Source organism: Pomacea canaliculata, linkage group LG8 (assembly GCF_003073045.1).
Source record: "Pomacea canaliculata isolate SZHN2017 linkage group LG8, ASM307304v1, whole genome shotgun sequence".
NCBI lineage: Eukaryota > Metazoa > Mollusca > Gastropoda > Architaenioglossa > Ampullariidae > Pomacea > Pomacea canaliculata.
In genome coordinates, this window is record NC_037597.1 from 24,896,792 (window position 1) to 24,915,864 (window position 19,073).

The 19,073-nt window shown below is 42.8% G+C and overlaps 1 protein-coding gene across 1 annotated transcript in view; it reads right to left on the reverse strand.

Annotated features, from left to right (window-relative positions):
* Positions 1-17,287, reverse strand: part of LOC112570613 (potassium channel subfamily K member 12-like) — a 56,285-nt gene extending 38,998 nt beyond the window's left edge. The window contains 4 exon segments of the mRNA XM_025249143.1: positions 5,484-8,493; positions 9,672-9,980; positions 16,336-16,498; positions 16,751-17,287. Of these exon segments, the coding sequence (XP_025104928.1) occupies positions 5,484-5,823 (340 nt within the window). The 5' untranslated portion in view covers positions 5,824-8,493; positions 9,672-9,980; positions 16,336-16,498; positions 16,751-17,287.
* Between the last annotated feature and the right edge of the window lie 1,786 nt (positions 17,288-19,073).

Sequence of the window (19,073 nt, forward strand, 5' to 3'; positions counted from 1 at the left end):
TAAATATATTTGTGGTCGCCAATGACCGCGGCTGCGAATCGTCGACTGGGTGGACAGTAAAACCACCAGTGAATGGTAATGGGTGTAAATGAACAGCTGGAGCCCGGTAATGAAAAGTAACGAGCATTAAGTGAACAGCAGGAGTCGTGGAAGGAAAGACATAGCAAGAGTATAACAAGTTCTTCCTTCAGCATCATTCTGTAGAATACTGACCATAACATTTCTAGAGTTTCTTAACAACAAAGTGCACTAAACGGAACCGACGACGACGACGATGACGACGACGATGATGATGATGATGATGATAATAATGATGATTATGAAAATTATTGTTTATCGTGAATGTGGTCAGTTGAACTCAATCACTTGCTAAATTCTGCATGCCAGATGTAGAATGACATTTTATCTGGATGCATTTCTCAAAGTTCTTTTTCCCTCCTACATCATTAGAAACCCTCGTTATTAACACCTGGAATTCCAAAATATTAATAATTACCCGTGACCACGAGGCCTGCGAGTTCAAACAGTTCACATAACTCTAATAACAAATATCACAAAGGTCAAGAGTCATTCAGCGTTCGACTTATTTTAGGACTTAGAAGTCTCGAAAGTTCAATGGACATAAATCATTAAAAATTGTGATGACATAAGGACTTAGTGGACATGTTATCACGTGATTCCAAAGTTCAGACAGTCCAGGAATTACCAAATGCAGGCTCGGACTCAAAATTGATATTTTCAAAAAGTCAGACAACACCGTAATGCATAAAGTCTGTTGCTGACCGGTGCCTGGCTGGCCAAGATGGGTTTTCGATGTTGGCCCCTGCTGGGTGCTGGTGACGTGCTGTGTGTACAATCTAGCGGCTTCTGTGTTAGAGTGCTCTCCCCTTTAACCCGTCTTTGGCGAGAAGGTGGAGTGGCGTTGGTGAAGAAGTTCAGTATCGAACTCATTGATCCTGCAACCTGAGGGTTTTTTTTAAAACTCCTGATTATCTTTCTGTTGGATGACGTTGAGCATTAAAGTAGCCGAGGCCAAGAGATGAAGATAGGGCAAGTTGTTGTCCTGGGGGAAAATGGGGAAAGAAAATATCAGGATGTTGTCTCTCTTTATCTCCGTTGTTACAGAACAGTGTTCACACCTCGCAGGCATTGGTCTAGGTTATTTTACCCCCTGGAAACTTTACCACCACGACTACGGTCCCAGGGGTAAAGTAGAACCTTTTAGAATCTGGACAACTCGTCACAGAGAAGGGACAACGACCTACTCTTGTTTATGACTACAGCCACACCGCAATGTGTACATAAATACAAACACACATCCGGACAGAATACATTGACTTGAATCAACAGACGAGGAGTCCATCGGCTGAAAATCTTCGTCACGCCTCATTCGTTTTCTGAGTTAGAGTCTGGGACTGATGAATGCATGAGCAGTCAGATGGATGAATAATATATGAACGGAACGATTCACGCATGCCATGCCTCACCAACCAAAAATTGCAGTTTCTCTTACTGACGACCTGAAAGCATCTGCTTAAGAGCAGCACACACCCTCAACATCCTTTCCGAGGCTGAATCAACCTTCGCTGAATCAGCAACCCATTGTGTTCAGAAAAAAAAAAACAACTCACGAGATGTTTCGCTCGTGCGACGGAGGAGAAGGGGAGCGTTACCTAGCGTCACCAGACGAGGTGATCATTACTTAGCATCATCGAACGCCGGCCTCCGGCAACGATTTTCATCGCGACCCTTCCTCGACGACTGCACTGTAGCCATGGCTTCTCACCAGAAAACCTTGTGGCAGGCATTTCGTGTACCAACAGACGAGATGGGCATCGAACGCCAAGTGAAATGAAATGTCAAACACTGACGCTAGCCCCGCCCCCTGCTTGTCCAAGAAACAATGATGTTCACATACAAAGGATCCATATTTGAATTAACCACAGCATGTCATCTCTTGGAGCATAACTAGAGTCGTCCTTCGTCATCTTTTTGTTTGTCTTTCTTTTTTTTTTTTTTTTTTTTGTCATTACTTCCCTCTCTGTTTTCTTTTTGTCCTTTATAACCTTTTTTTATTTTTTATTTTTTTTATATATTCTTATTCTATTTATACTTTGTTTAATTTGACCTTCGGTCATTCACTAATTTATTTATTCATTGATAATTATTTATTACTTATTTCTTTCTTTCATTATTTTCCTTCTTTTATTCACAATTTTATTCATTTATTCTTTCATTTGTTCTTTCACCATTTTTATTCACGGTTTTCTTTTGTAATTTATTTATTCCAACATTCGTTCTCTGGCGTATAATAATATAAAGATCGAGACCGATTGGTTGTCTGTATTGTCAGGACCCGTGTTAGGACTCTCCCTCTCTTCCCTTCCTCCTCTTTTATCCATGTTTTCTTGGAAATTCTGCTCGATCTCTGGCACTGAACCGTCTGTCTGAATGCATTACGCCCTAAAGAGAAAATAAACACAGCTAAACATTAATGAAAAGATCAACTACTGGGGTCACATATGCACTTAGGAAAATGGGACAATTTTCTTTTTTTTTCTTCTTTAAACGGCCAACTGACCTCAAACCCGCCCTCAAATTAAAGCTCGGTGCCTCAAAATAAAGCTAATGGATCCAGTTAGTTCATGCTTAAATAGCAGAGCTTGGTGATAAAAAAAAAAAAAAATAGAAGCACAGTTCTTTGCTCGAGAGAAAAATCGGAGGGAACAGGCTTTTAAGCCACGTGCAAGAAATGAAATTAAAAGAACGAAAAAAAGAGAAAGAGTGGACACAAAACACTACAAAAAGTTTGAGAGAGACAGAATGAAAGAATAAACCCATACACGCACACATTTTTTCTCTCTCACAAGTTTATGTGAGGTGTTGAGGATAGAGGCTAGCATCACAAAAGGTGCATCACTCTGCTGTTGATAGTTTAAGGGAAAAACTCTTGACATGTTTTTCTGAACTAAAACAATTCCATGGCTTTTAAGGGTAATGATTGTCAAACAGCCAAACAGATTTTTAAAATTGCTGGACATTTATGTGAATAATCGTGATTTATTTCTGGATATTTAAACGAAAAATATTTTATGAAATACAATACCGACCCTTCTTTAATTTGCATGCCACCAAAACTGTCATTAATAATTAAAGCCATTAAATGTTTCTGATCAATCGCCAGCAGCATGCAGGGCAGTGTTTGAAACTCTCTCTTGTCATCACAGAGTGAGAGGCTCTGGGTTCAGATCTCATCTCTGTGACACCTGTTTGCAGGACCTGGAGTCTGGCTTTTTTTTTTCGGGTACTCCGATTTCCCCCACCCTCTCCGCCCTAGGAGGAAATCACCTCAAGGTTGAAGCACTTTCCCACTAAATCAATCAACTAATCAACCTGATCTATTGTCAACAACGAATATCTCCTTAGCAACTAATAATAATGCGTAATTACAAAATAGAGTGTCGACAATACAGGGTCAATTATAATAAAAGTAATATCCTAATAGAGGTTAAAACATGATACAATGTATTAATAAGGGCACATCGATTTGAACCACGATGTGCCCTTATTAATACATTTTTCAGACTTAAAATAATTTCACGCCTCTAAATGTTTCGCCATTTTGGTAACAGAAAAGTGAACAGGAAACATTCATTGATGCTCTGAACGCCTGTGGACTGCGGATGCGCCAAACGTCACCGAACGCGGCCCAGGAGCAACTTCCTGTTGTCAAAGGTGGTGTGGGGTGGAACAATATTCCAGGGGTGGATAGGAAGAAGAAACAAGGTGTTGTACGCCAGACACCAAACGCCCCCTACCGGGCACCCGACGCACGAGCGGAAAGCAGTGTCATCTCCAGCAGCATCTTCACGCCAAGACCAGACATTGACGGTCCTCCTTCCTGGCCAAATACTCGCCCAGAACGAGACATCGGGATCCTACTTCCTGTCCAAGTACCTCCCCTTCAACATTCCCCACTCTCCCCCACCTTCCCCATCGCTGCTGTCGTCAACCCTGACTCTGCAGCAGCGACAGCAGCGACAGCAGCGACGCAGCTGGGAGACAAAAAAATCTCAGTTGTCTTCTCCTAGTGCTTCTGGTTTTCTCCGCGAGCTGATTGGCTGGCGATGGACTGCTTTGATTAGCTTCGGCGACATTCGTGGCGTCTGAGAGCACTGCACACCTGGGGCTTCGGAGGGGTGGATGGGGTAGGGGGGTGAGTCAGTGGGATGGAGCTTTCAACGATCTGCAAATGGCAACGGCTGGACTCGATGGTCAGAGCAAAAATAGAACGATCAAACGGCGGAGAGAGCGAAAGAGTGAACAGAAATAGAAGAAAAGACATACAAAGAAACAAGAGAGACAGAAAGAAGGACAATGGATAGACAAATAAGGAAAGATGTTTGTGCAGATTTAAAAAAAAAATTTGCATACACGAACACTCATTCACACACACACTTATGGAAACAGACTAATTATTCTGGAAACCTGGCAGATATAGGATAGTTCTTCACGAAAAAAAACCCCACTCCTGCTGTGAATCAGATTTTTTCCAGACATTGTGGATTGTATCATGTTGCAAACATCGCCATGGAGATGGAAATGTAATATACATATAGGTAATGCGATACTCCAAAACACGTGAGACACAGGTATATATTTACCTGATCTTAATTGATATACAAATATTTTATACCATAACATGTGTGTGTGTGTGCCATATCATACTTGCCGTACACAAAGAAACAAGAAAAACTACTAAAAAACAAATACCAAAACTAGAGGAACACAGACGCTAAAGATATAGAAGCCATACAAGAATAATGATACAGTAATGCAATGCGAAACACGTCACAGTGAATAATTCTAGAAACATCAAACAAAAGAGTCGTCACTGTTCCAGGGTCCAAACGTCACACGACAGAAGCCTCACAGAACACAAACGTCACATGTGAGCAACGTTACAGAGCGCGTCACATTACAGAAGGGAAATGTCCTACGACAGCAACACCACACAACAGAAACCTCGTATAGACGAACCATAGTAGAACAGATGCGTCACGGGAAGGAAAATCGTTAAGGCTCAAGGTAAAGGTCGACCTCTAACCTTTGTCTTAGGTGTTTGGGGAGCAAGGTGTTAGAGACCTCACTCTTCTAGGGGACCACGATGTGAGAGCAATGAAGCTGGGTCGAGCAAGAACACACAGGCATCGATCCGGAGAGCTTTTCATTGGGACGCCCAAGAAGCCACGATTTTGCTACACACGTCACAGGACAGAAATATCGATGGACAGCCACGTCACAAGACATGTGACAGAAATGTCTCAGAAAAGACAAGTCCCCGGACAAACCTTACAGAATAGTCATGTACTGGGACCCAAAAATAAATTCTAAAAGAGAAAAACAGGATTTGTCTACGTACGTCACATTACAGAGACATACGTCACAGGGGAAGATGCTGAAGGCGAAACTGTTGTACTTACCTATCGTCGAAACGACGGTGCCAACAAAGTAGAAGGACCCTGAGAAGTCCCAGCGAGGCCGTTTGTCCCCGACGATCCCGGCGGCGTCGGCCAGAGCGTGGCGCTGCAGCAGCTCCTGCAGCTGGCTCTCGTTGACGGCGGGGTTGCTGTCCATGAACTTCCGGTACAGCTGCTCGTAATCCGCTCGCTCCACGCGTTCGTTGTCGGCCTCCAGGACCATGAAGATGCCGGCGCCCGCTGCCATGTACACGCACATGACTATCGCCAGCAGCATGAAGCGGGCGTTGTCCTCCTTCAGGTGTAACAGCGTGCAGCAGCCACGCCTTCCGGGCCGAGACATTCCTTCCGGTGCATCAGTTAACCTTCCAGCACCCGGCTATCATCCAGCTCCACCCAGCCCGCTAAGATTACTGCCTTCAAGCTGGGGCAGAGGGAGGATGTAGGGCCAGGACCGGAAGTTGGGATCAGGACAAACACAGGGACGTTGACTCTGGATCTTACGGAATTGATGCGAGCTTCTTAACTGACACAGAGAAAGCCTTTGATGGGGTCTGAGGTTTGGTCATCGCCTGCTATACATACAAGCAGACGGAAGCTAACAACCAGCGCCTACTGGGAAAAGGATGATAATTCTTGTTAGTCGTACAAACTTCAAGATTGCTGTACCAACAACTCTTCTGTTTGCTCAAAAGAGATATTTACAGCTTCTTGTGTCTTCCACTCTCCGATGCTCCTTGTCTTTGCCTCAAATCGAAAGTGTTGTTGATAAAAGACATCGAAACATATCTTTCATTTGATTTCTCATTGTTTCTTAAAAAGATGAAAGTTTAGATTAGCCGACTCACAATATCCAAATGTTTTTCATAAAGAATCACGGAACATAAATCCAATGCACACCCACAGAAATCCTGGCAACACGTTTGAATCACATCTCGCTTACATTAATTTGTTACTTTCCTCTCAATTTTTTGTCATTTCTGATGATGTCTGGTAATGTCTCCTTCAAAGACACCTGATGTTCCTGATAACCTACCCGTAAGTGTATATTTATTATGGATTTTTTTTTGTGGGTGATTTGCTAGCGCTCTCTTTTTTCAAGAAAGTGACCGGATGAGCTGATGTCTCACGATGCTACATCCGGGTGTCTGCAGTGGACTTGAGCGACTCTAACACTGCGATTCAATAGAAATCACGCTGATTCTCTTGCGTGTCCGGTGTAACACGAGAATCTCGTATCCTGATGTAGCTGGTGGCAGTACCTCGTCACTGATAACAATTATTTTCTTTTCATTGCTGGTGAATACTGTGTAATGTTTATTGTTACATGCCAGTATGTTGTCCACCCCAACCTTGTCCTTCCTTTTTGTCTTTTTGTACGTCTGTAAACACTAACTGAATTTCCGAAATTTTCCATAATGTATAGATGATCTAATTGAATTCCCCAAATGATATTTTGAAGTGTCAGCCTTGTATCAAAATGTTTAGTGTAAACAAATACACACACATCGTGAAATTCCCTTCTTTAAAAATATTCGCATGCAAGATATCCATGTCTGTTCGTCTGTGTGGCCGCATGACATTACACTCTGAGGCATCAAGCCCTTCTTGGTACAAAAACAAAAACCAAGTATCACATTGCATTCAGAAGTTCTGCTTTGACAAGAAACTACATTTAGGAAATCCGCCTGAGAAGCTACCAGGCCACGTTGAAAGCTAAACCTTGTAGCTCATCAAAATTAACATAACTATGTTTTCTTGATTCCGGTAAAAACTTCCTGCGTGGCAGAGCAGACGACAGCTTTCTTTCCTCGTATGAACTCTTAGAAAGATGGTGTCGGTAGGGTGAGTTGCTGTTCCTGTCAACACGACAGTCTCACATCCTGTTGTGAGTCATTCATATCTCGGGAAGCGAACAGATGTGAAAGTACAAACCGATTCTCGTAAACATCCACAAGACCTTCGAAAGCCATTCGTGCAGCGTTCATGAACAATTTAGGAGAGATTTCTCAGGCCATTCGTAGACGGGTACTAACTCATTCGTTGACGGGTGGAAGGTTTATTCCGAACTATATTAAGCCATTGGGAGAGTTGCAGGAAGGGATTCACAGACTTGCAGCAAGCCATTAACAGAGACCCTCTAACGGTTCTTTAAGCCTTGGTGCTGACTGTCAGTCGCAGACCAGGAACGATAGGAACCGAGGTGGTCCCCACCAGGTGATGCTCTTTCCTGCTGTTCCAAGAACAAGAATCCACTTTAGGAATAAATAAATAAATGCGCAGTTAGTTTATTCTAGAGACATGCGCAGTTGTCACACCCGGAATTGACTGGGTGGCGCTAAATATGTGAAAAGTGATTCACGTCTGGTGATTTCTAGGCAGCACATTGTATCTGGTGACAGTGACACTGAAAACTGCTCATGCCATCCTTCTGGAGGAGGGAACCTTTTATTGCACACGCAGTGAGGTGAAGTGTGTTTAAGGGATGCGGAGGGAAAGGGATAAAGGTAGTTACCACGGCGACGTCACTGACACGGTCTGAGGGCCACAAGACGTCATCCATGACGTAGTGCGCGCGCCATCAGATGGAGTTCACGTGTGCCCTCAGCTGCTCCTCGTTTTTCAGTGTTGTTGTCTTACCTTACTGCTGTCTGCCTTTGTGGTCCTCAGTAGGTATCCGATGTTGTGCTCATCTACTGTTTGACCCAACTGTTCTCGTTCACTGCTGTAACCTACTGGCGCCATAGCGGCCCGCCTTTGAACTTTGGTCCACTTTTTTCTGTCCTGTCTTCACCTTGTTTTTAACTCATACCATTTGTGTTGTTGCAGCCACACTGTCACTAGTCCGTGACGACCTTCGCTGGACAGTGGTCTGAGAGGCAACACAGCCACCCAGTCTGCTTCACTCACTGCTTCCAGTCGTCCTCCTCCTGGCCTGGTTCAGTCGAGGCGTAGCCTCATCGGACATGGCTGTGATCCAGAAGGCTCCATCACAATCGTTCTTCCATGCACGCTGCTTCCATGGAACAGAAAAGCAACAAAAACACATCAACTAGTCTCATGTAACATACGAAGAGGTAGATTCAACCAGTCAAAAGCATTTATCAGATCGTAGCAGGAAGAGGTCTGGGCCCACACGCACTGCGCATTCCTAGACGCTAGGCGACTAACATGAAGTCGTTCTACTGGATAAGCTTCATAGAGGAAGAGCAGCAGTAGGAAGGTGTGAGATTCGGGCAACATATAAAATAATTATAGTACATAACCTTACAGGACAATTAATAACAGCATTTTCATTGTGTGATTCACCTCCAGCTGGTAACTTGCATGACTATATCGCAAGGGATTAACTGAGTCATCAGCGGTAACACATGCGATAGTTATAAAACGAATGTAGAAAATAATGGCTACGTAATTAACTATATATAATATATAATAACCCATTGTACCACACTAGATCGTTAACACCAGGCTTCCACCAGTGCGTTTGACAGTCTGTCTGGTAATGAGTTTACTGCTTTTGGAATTTCGTATTAACCAGCTGTGACCTTTAGAAAGCTGGGTAATCTGCGCCATTATAACCTTTGGTATACCACATTATATGCACGGTTATAAAGTTTGAGGATGTCGCATGCATGGTGATAACCTTCAGCGATGTCAGTCAGGCTGCACGGACATGACCTTTCACAGGTCGCCAGCTACAAGTCGGGCGGCGATGGAACAATCAATCTCAAGCAAGGTTGCACAAATCTTGCTTAGTCGAAGTTAATCACAACTAAATCACACTACCGAAGTCGTTAAGAAAACGTTCTTTTGCTTATATATTTTGTATGAAATTGTGATTCATAGTTTTTCAATTATAATTTCTTTATATATAATAAATTAGCTGTATCCTAAACAAAACCAAATACATGTATCATTTTATGTATTTTTAATGGTCAATTTTGCATTGCATAGATTGTTTTGTTACTGGGGTTTAGCATGGGAAAAATTTGCCTCTTGTGATCCTTTAACAGCACAGTTATTATCAAACGACAATTGAACATCTTTATTAATCCCAGGGTAATTACAACTAGGGAAGTATGCTCAGTCATAAAACCTACAACAAAAAATCCTTAAGTCTAATGCAGTAAAAAGCCTATTCAAAAGGTCAAAGGGTCAAACTTGTCATAACTGTACACACACACGGACCTGTTAATGCATAGAATGTCAGCTTGTCCCACTGACTGTCAGACTGACAATGTAAACACATCCAGTGTTGTAGAACTCCTGATGTTTACTTAGCCCGGGAGGTATGTTTAGCCATAGAACTTTATTTCGCCCACGGCTGCCACCATGACTGTAGTCGTAGCTGTAACTGATAACCTTTTGGTGCCTTTACATCGCCTGACCTTTAGCCTTTAGTCACGGCCGTGACCGACCCCTAGAGTGCAAAGTGCTGTCGCAACGTGGAGGGTTCGCATTTCTCTTTGGCCATTGGTCCGTGACGGTTGTATTTCCCTAAAAAAAAACATTCAGGCAAGTAAGGAGGTGTTTCTAGAGATGGTATGCTACATGCTGGATGCATAAGTGGTCTAGAGTTTATAATTACATATTCCGAACACAAATAGTCAGCCTCACTATGATCTCTTGCTTGACTGAATTTCGAAACTAACCAGTCGGATGCAAACTACGTTACATCCACTCTGATAAAAAAAAAACAACAACAACAGAAATTTGTCATTGTTATTGTCCTTTGTCATTGTTATTGTCATTTGTCATTCCTTGAAGCTTTGGAATCTTACTTCAAAAATCATTTTCAGCCGGGAGTAAATAGAAGTGTGAGACTCTAACCATCTGTGACATTACCATGCTTGTTTCTGTATATCTTCGGTATTTCTGGAAGAAAATTAGCATTCATCTGAAGAACTGCCAACTAAACCTCAGTAAATAGTTGAAATGATAGTAACCTATATCTTACCTCCATATAGCTAGATACACACTCCTACCATACAGTATAACACGCTTCTAAACAATAACACACTTTCAACATACTCTCAAAGACACTTGCATCAAATAGTGACACCCACTACTAGGAATCCGGCAAACATATAAATTAAAATTGATAAATACATAAATAAGTTAAAGTGGATTATTTATTACAATTTAAACTCGGCCTAGCTCGATCAGTATCCTATACACAATTGTCTGAACAGGACAAAGACAACCTTTCACATGAAATCAAGTCGGCAAACTGTCAGATATTTGACCCTGAGTAGGATGCAAAAGCAGATCATCTAATGGACAGAAACCGGAAATTTGGTGCGGAAAACGGTTGAGTAATAATAACGAGGGTTTCACAAAAACTGGATATTCGAGGACACAATCGGAATTTTTAACTCAGCTTTATTTAGTCCTTTGTTTTGTATTGGTTGTAACAGCAGGATAAGGACAGAAAGTGGACGGATACAGCAACCGATAAGATTGACAATGAAAAGAGAAAAACAAGGAAAGTCGTGTAAAAAAAAGAGATAATTTGACAGGTCCAACAGAGAAACAGAAATTACCCGAGCACAGAAACAGGAAATTTTCGGTAATGGCTAGAGGGAGATAAGGCTAATATTTCTCAACCCAACCGACCGAGACAGAGAGAAAGATTTCACGGGAACACCGAACATTGAACTGTCGTCTGCCCCTCGCTAACTGCAGATTGCGACTCGCATCACAAACGTCAAAGCACAGAGGAGTTTTTATTGAGAGAAAACAAACGGGGCCAGCAGGCCACCCGCATCGATCACATGAAGCTATCAATACAACACCGTGCTCATACAACTGAAACAGGTGCTGCTTCAGGCGATAACAATTAAAAGTGGGTCGAATAACAACATCAGCAGCAGCGGCAACAGCGGCAACACCAGCAGCATCTGGCTCCGACTGTGGAAAGGTGTTCTATTAATCCATTGTGGACTGGCCCACTCTCACCTGAAAGGACCGCCAACCAACCTGGTCACAAACAGTCTCCAGTGGCTTGTGACTATTTAAACGCAGAGAATTCTTCTGGTGTCGGCTTTTTTTGATAGAGGTGGTTATTAATTGGGAAAATGTTGTTGAACATTTGGGCAAGTTTGGCAAAGTCGTGCGTGATTGCCACAGGAAATACATGGGTTTGGGGCGAGACATCAGGACATTGAGACTTCCGTCAACATGCTCAGTTCAAATGTCATTGGGAATTCGGAGAAGTTTGGAGGTTTGGGAACTTTGCTCAGATAAGAATGGTCTTAAGACTAGCTTTTCTCTGAAAGGAATTTTTTTTTTCTTTGGAGGACAGCAAGAATGTCTTGAATTTTGACCAAATTACTTACCCCTTGCGTTCTGCACTTTTAAGATAAAATAAAACTTTATTTATCCCAGAGGGCAATGAGAGGCAAATCTAGGTGGAACTACCACAATAAAGATGGTAAAATGGGAGTAGAGATGTCGTGAGCAGTTCAAGACCACGAGTAAACACATTTTCGAGGAATCACCATAGTACTGTACTTTGTTGCCATAGGAACAGACGCCGCCACATGCCTTTCAGGTAATTGTGGCAGATCAGTCTGATGTAACTGGGTGCAGAAGCCGGTAATGTGTAAATCAGTCACTTTCAGTTGGCCAGGTTTCAGCAAAAGCCACAAAACAAATACAAAACGAATACAGGCAATCGGAAGTTGCGTTCACGCCTCAAGCTCATCAGTCTTACTACGGTGTTTGCATGTTAAAGAAAAAGGATGCAGTCTAGTTGACAAAACCTGCGAAGGTGGTTTGCAGAGATGGCTGAAATCAGATTGAAGCATTCTAAAACAAAGCGGAAGCATGCCTGATGCACATTGGAAACATAAACTGACCTTTGACCCCCACTGGCGATAAAAGCTGAGTAAGCCTGACACTCGCTGGCTGGGGTTGCAGGGAAACTAAAATTCCTCTATAAAGAGGGAAGATTTTGGTCCAGACTGGATTTTTTGCAAGTCAGGTTGATTGGTTTGTTGGTTGATATATTTAGTAAGAAAGTGCTTCCACCTTGACGTGAGTTTGCCCTATTCGCACTCTGGGCGGGGGAGGGAGAGGAAACCTGAGCATCCAGAGAAAACCCTCCAACGCCCAGTCCTGCAGGCAGGTGTCACGTAATGTGAATGTCCCGAGACGAGATCTGAACCCTGAATTTCTCATTGCTGTCAGGTCCCGACAGCTGATATGGTGGCCGTTGTCCGCAGTGTATGGCTTCGTGACAGGCTCCAGGCTCATCTACTGACAGACCGACGTGCGAAGACCCTGACGATGCCAGCCACATCCGACCTCCCCACCCCGCTCGAGTAAAAATCCACCCGTGCTGGGGGAGGGGGGGTCCACCGTGTACGTGAGCCGGTTGTAGTTGTCTCCCCTAAGACGCGTTTCATCTCAATGCACGTGCACTGAGAGAGTGTGTTTGTGAGCCTGGAATGGAATATTCAAGGAGAGGGTCAAATAAGAAAGCTAGCCTGTAAGTAGACGACTGTTTCGAAAATTAAAGCCAAACCTAAGTCAGAATATCAGTATCAATCTCATTTAAGCCAGCTTGCTATTCTACTTGCCTTTCCCTTTAAATTATTTTTTTTTCTTCTTGATACTATTCCTGTTGTTTGTCGTAGTCGTTATGGTCCCGTCTCTCTGTCCCTTCCTCTTTTTTTTTTTTTTTTTTGTGTGTGTGTTCTTTGCATGACAAATTCTGCCCAGCAACACTCTCTTCCCTTCACTATTCAGATCCATTATTCGATTGTCGCTCTATAAAAGGTCTGCACTTTAAAGATAGCGAACTCTGCCGAGGGAGACTCAAGACAACTCTCGCAAGAGACGTTACTGCATCTCGCACGACGAGACCTCTTCAAACTTCCGGATAAAGCTCGGCGATAAGACCGTCACTTCATTCCTCGCTCACCATCGAGATCTCCTTGACCCATTCGTCGATCGACGACCCACGGTCTTCTTCACGCGGTTGCGATACTCTGCATGTTAAAGGACTAGTAGGGAGACAACCACTTCTACGACCGCGTAAAGTTGACCACAAGATAATATTTATTCAAGTGTGAGTGAATACATTTCCGTTCACTTACATAACCGCCTACAAACATCATGCACAGAAAGACACAACACTGACGTCAGCATTGTGCATACGTTTATATTGTCATGTTCTTAGCCAATGGGAGAACTGGAATCATATGTTAATGAGGAATATCTGTGAACAAAGACGAATTCACCATTTTGGTATCTTTCTATGCATTCTGAAATTAGCATTTCGAGAAAGAAAGATGGTATTCATCCATATCTTGCAAAAATAATGTCCTTCACCTAGATTTACGCAGTCATTGGAGAATAATGAGCATCTCAGAAGCTCTCTATGAAAATCCATGTAGTTATGATATTAGTTTCTTAAAAGGATTTTAATTAAAAAAATACGAGAATAGTTCTGCAGTCATTTTAATCCATATCGTCCATGTCTACGAATGCCAAGAGAAAGAGACCCATCCCAGCCTATAGCTGAATAATACTAGAGAAAATGAACCTGATGATCAAATGCCTATCGATCGTTAGTGAGGTAGACACAGCACCTCTAAAGTTAATGCCGGTTACCGTGGTTGCCAGGTCAATTAGCGGGCTGGCGGCACCTTTCATCTTTGTTTGATCAAGGTCATCGTTTGTTCGCTCGCCTCGCAGATAATTGTTATCTGCAGAGAAAGGATGACACCGGGGCGGCAAAGGGCTGTACCTGCTGTCGGATGCTCACAAAGCATTCTCTTTAATCAGTCGGAGAGAGCGACTTTCAGAGGATGTGGGCGAGTGCTCTCGCGCTGAGTGCGCGCGGAAAACATTTGCATAAAGAGCATCAGGTAGGCAGGTGTGCAGCACGAGTAGATGACATAAGCAGACACGTGCCCAGACGCCCACATATGCAACTAAATAACCATATACAGACTCAGATGCTTGCACATATACAAGTACAGGTACACACACACACCAAGCAAGTCCAGGAACCAATTTGCAGCGGCAAAACACAATAAAACTGAGGGGAACTTTGACCATCACCTTATTCGTCTCTACTAATATTGCCACCTACTCTAGAGAGCACAGAATTAAATAAACTCATCCCATATAACACAACCAATGCAGTCCACGAAAATGTAAACAACAAATAAAAGAATGCAGGAAAGACTAAGGTTTGAATAGCGACTACAGATATGTTTCTTAATTAAAAGAAATGAAAAATTTTCAGAAATTCTAAGCTGCTTCGTTATGCAAGATAAAACTTTTTTTATGCAACCAGTGATGAAGGTTTGTGTGGGTAATGTGAAGGTTAATTACTGATTATTAACTCCAATTACTCCAAGGTTATATAGTCCTGTGTGAGAGAAGTTTCCATCTTGGTGGCCGTTACAGTGATGGCCACAGTACAGCCTCAAAGTTATATCTAGTATTGCAATATGTCTTGTACAGAATAATATTTTGGTGTCCTAACCCCGTGTTGTGACCCTCGTTAATATGTCTTCATCTATTTACCAAAGAAGGTGGAGGCAGGCTTTGCTTCTGTTCTTATTATTGATGTCTTTTCTTACACGCCATCGAGAAGTCGTTACCGTGGTACAATGGACATTGCTTGCTGCTGGCTGATGGGAATCTAATGGATTCTTATGTAAATATAATCAGATAATAATGAAAAATAAATAGGGAATTAAAAAAGCTTGTCACACTAGAACAGACATTGCCCTGAATTATTGCTCATTTTATGGAAGACATGTCAGGTAAAAATAACTTCACAGGTGTTGGTTCGGCTAGAGCCTGGTCCGCTGATGTTGTTAAGGTGATACATTGTGACAGGTGTGATGAAATGTTGCTGTAGATGATGTATCTGTCAGTGTTGCTGTAGATGAGGTCTGTTGCAGTGCTTGCATGCATGTCTGTTAACTAGTGAAAAATAACATTTTCATTCTTTCAAAATGTAAATGCTCTGTAGTCATGGTGACATTTTCAGCGGTTGTTGAGACGATGATGGCGATTATGGTGTTTGTTCTGGACAGACCGCACCATGAATAAATGTCAGTTTATTTTCACGATTGCGTCCTTAGAGTATCCCCAAAGGAATTTTATTTTTTCCAAACATCTGCTTAGATATATCTTCTCTCCTAATCCTCTTTGTGGCAAGAGTATTCGCTTAATTTTTAGATAGTATCACCCCCTTGGTTCCCCAGTTCTCAAACTTCAAATACTCTCGCCGATTATTCGGAGATGACAGGAAGACTATTCTTAACCCTTAGGTTTCTATTTTCGAGATCGAGAAACGGATTGAAAAGATGTTAAAAATGTCAGGAAGTCTTACTGAGACTTTAAAATTCTCTCCACACCACCTGCTCGACATCGTTAGTATTTCTTGGACAGCAAGCAGATGATGAAGCATCGCACAGCTCTTTGTGAATAGTCGCTGGTCCTATTGTTTGTATTAGTCCAAGTTTTGAACTTTTCTTCTATCAGATCATTTGCCCAGTCTGCGGTCCATGAAACTATCTCGATCAGATAAAATTGTCGAATATTTATGTTTGACTAATTTTTTAAATCTGACTGTCATTTAAAACAAAATTCCTAAACAGTCACATATTGGATAATGTGTGCGATGGAAAAAACCTCTATTTCAATTACCATTATCATTATTATATTTATTATCATCATCATTGCCACGACCATCGTCGTCATCGTCGTCGTCGTCGTCGTCGTCGTCATCATCATCATCATCGTCTTCGTCGTCGTCGTTATCATCATCATCATTCTCATTAATTATAGCATTACAAGGTGAAACATTAACATTGACACCTACTAACTTGGGAATCCCCGCGTGATCTCGTGACGCACGAGAGAGTTGCTGAATGACATAAGATGTAATTGCCTGCAGCTGTTGTCGCAAAGCCCGGTGGTCATGCATGAAGGTGTGTGAGCTTAACGACCACACCTACCTCACAAGCTGTGTCCCGAGCGAACACCTGTGACATTATTTCTGACATATTACGTTACAGGATTTTCACAGGGTGATAGGTGTTGCGAGAGGGGACTGGTGAAAATTGTGTGTGAATGTCATGTGATTGTTCATGAATAAAAAGTTAACTAGTTTTTTTCCAACATTACTTAGGACATAAATTATGGACAGAGCGAAGAAATCACAAATCAACGAAAGAAATACAAAAGAAATAAAACATTTAAAACAATGAAAGTACATTTACAACTGGTGAACAAACCTTAACGGTTCAGAAGCTGGCTTATTGTGATCATCTCCATGACAACGCCGGTTCCTATTATATCACAGACCAGAACTTGTGGTTTGGTTCTTGAAACGAATTTCACAATCGTCCTCCTGACTACCCAGACACTTGGGCTCGCTTGACACTCGGCAAACAACGAACAAACATGACCTCCATGCAGCCTCCAGCCCCCTCCCACACCGTTATCCCTCAAACAACAAGCGCCGACAGCTTAATGAACTTTTGTCTGTCAAAAACAAATTATCTTAAGCACCGATCTGGATTTGTTTTCACACTCCAGAAGAAACATTCTTTCTCTACTCCCGGCGTTCGTTTTCCTCAGTGACGTAACGCATCGCACAATCAAACGTCTACCATCTACTCCAGCATCGCCGTCCTCGTCCTGTCGACACCCATTCAAGAAGCAGGACATCGGCTGACGAAGGCAAGCCGTTGGTGTCCGGCGCACATGCGCGCGCACACACTCACGCAAACGCAATGGCTGTGGGATGCTGATGCTGCTGCTGCAGCAGGCGAGCCCCGCGGTGGAAGGCGAGTCTGTCGCTGCGCCGCCTGTTGCTGGCTCTGCTGGGCGTGGCGACAGCATCAACGGCGTCGCTCTTCGTGCAGCAGCAGCAGCAGCAGCAGCAAACAACAGCCCCCGCCAGCAGCAGGCGTTGGCAGTGACGTGAGCGACGTAGTACAGCGAAGACCCATACTACGACAGCACTACCCCTCAACACCAGTGCCTTCCCGACAAGCGTGCTTGTTTGTGTGCGTGCGTACATATGTGTCTGTGTGTGTGTGAGAGAGAGGAGAGTGAGAGAGAGACTAGTCTCCGAAACAAGGACAGCGATGATCATCCAAACAGATCAGCTGAGTCTGCTCTTTGCGGTTGGTGGTCTGGTGGTGTTGTCGCACAGCAAGTAGCAGATCGGATTACAGATTTCGTGGCTTCCTACAGGATGAAGATTAAAATGAACAGCAGCCCGACCTCAAAGAACTCCTACTGGCCTTTACTTACATTAATTTAAATACATATGCGGTTTGCAAATCTCGTTTAACTGTCCTGGAAACATTTGATAATGCGCAAAACAAGCCCTCGCAAGAAAGTAGACGACGACGATGACGACGACGATGATGATGAAAAAGACATTGCTTCAAAACAAATTAATAATGATAAATCCAAAAAAGAGCCCGAACATAGAATGTATGAGAAAAAAGAAAAAATAATTTTTCGAAGATTTTTCCTTGTTTTGTGTAGGTCTGACTTGTTTATTTACTAGTTTATTTGCTTTAGTCTGATTTGTTTTGCTTTGTTTTCCTTTTGCGGCTTTGGGATTTTGTTGTTTTGCCTTTTGTATTTTTGTTTTTGTTTTTGATTAAGTTTTTTTTTTTAGATTGAAAACGTAAATTTTTTCATTCAGTAGTTTCGATGTTATTAAATATTCATGCAAGACAATAAAAACTTTCGACATCGAGGTCTGAGTTCAGCCAGGCAGGGGCATGGGGAGGGAGAGAGAGAGAGAGAAGGACAATTAGCATCTTGTTTCGCACACGGAAGCAACAAGACAGGGAGCAGCTCGTGCGTTTCTTTGTTCCCTCTGCATTATGTTTCACAAAATAGTTTCTCCGAACAGATTTTCGGTGAAATGAGGGCTTATCTGGCATTGCTGGCGGGGGATTCGTTAAGACGATGGCGATCACTCCTATTCCCCGTGCTAGGTTTTTTCCTCCCTCTGCAAAAAGTCAACCTCCCACGCAGCAATTTGCCATTGTGAAATTCCACATACTTGCCAAGGCTATCAAAATGCTAGAGCTCCAGGCATGCGCAGAATTTCCACATCCGGTTCACCTTCTGCTTTTTAACATTGACAAGTCATATACTATGTTGAATATGTGCAAAAAGTTTATTTAATTCTCTAAGCCTGGAGATTGATTATATCGTCCTCTGTTTCCTGTCCCTGCATCTAGCTACACGGAAAAAATAGTACCGACAAAAATAGTTTCTAAGCAACTGCGTTTGTCAAAGATTTCCAGGGCAAAAGAAACTGTCGCAGATGAGGGCTTTGCCCCACATCATCCTTCCCTTCAAGCCACCCCTAAGCTTCAGTATCAAGAAAAAAAATCAACTTGAAAGCTGAAGGAAAATGAAGACGGCAACAAGTCTACCACAAAAATAGACGAGCCAATTGCACAACCGTGACGTCACAATGCTCGATGGAGAGTCCCGGACAAAGGTTCCCTGGAGGTTTCTAGTAGTCTCACGGAGCCAGATATTTTTATTCTCTGAGCCAGTAACCTGCTGATGGTTACTGTA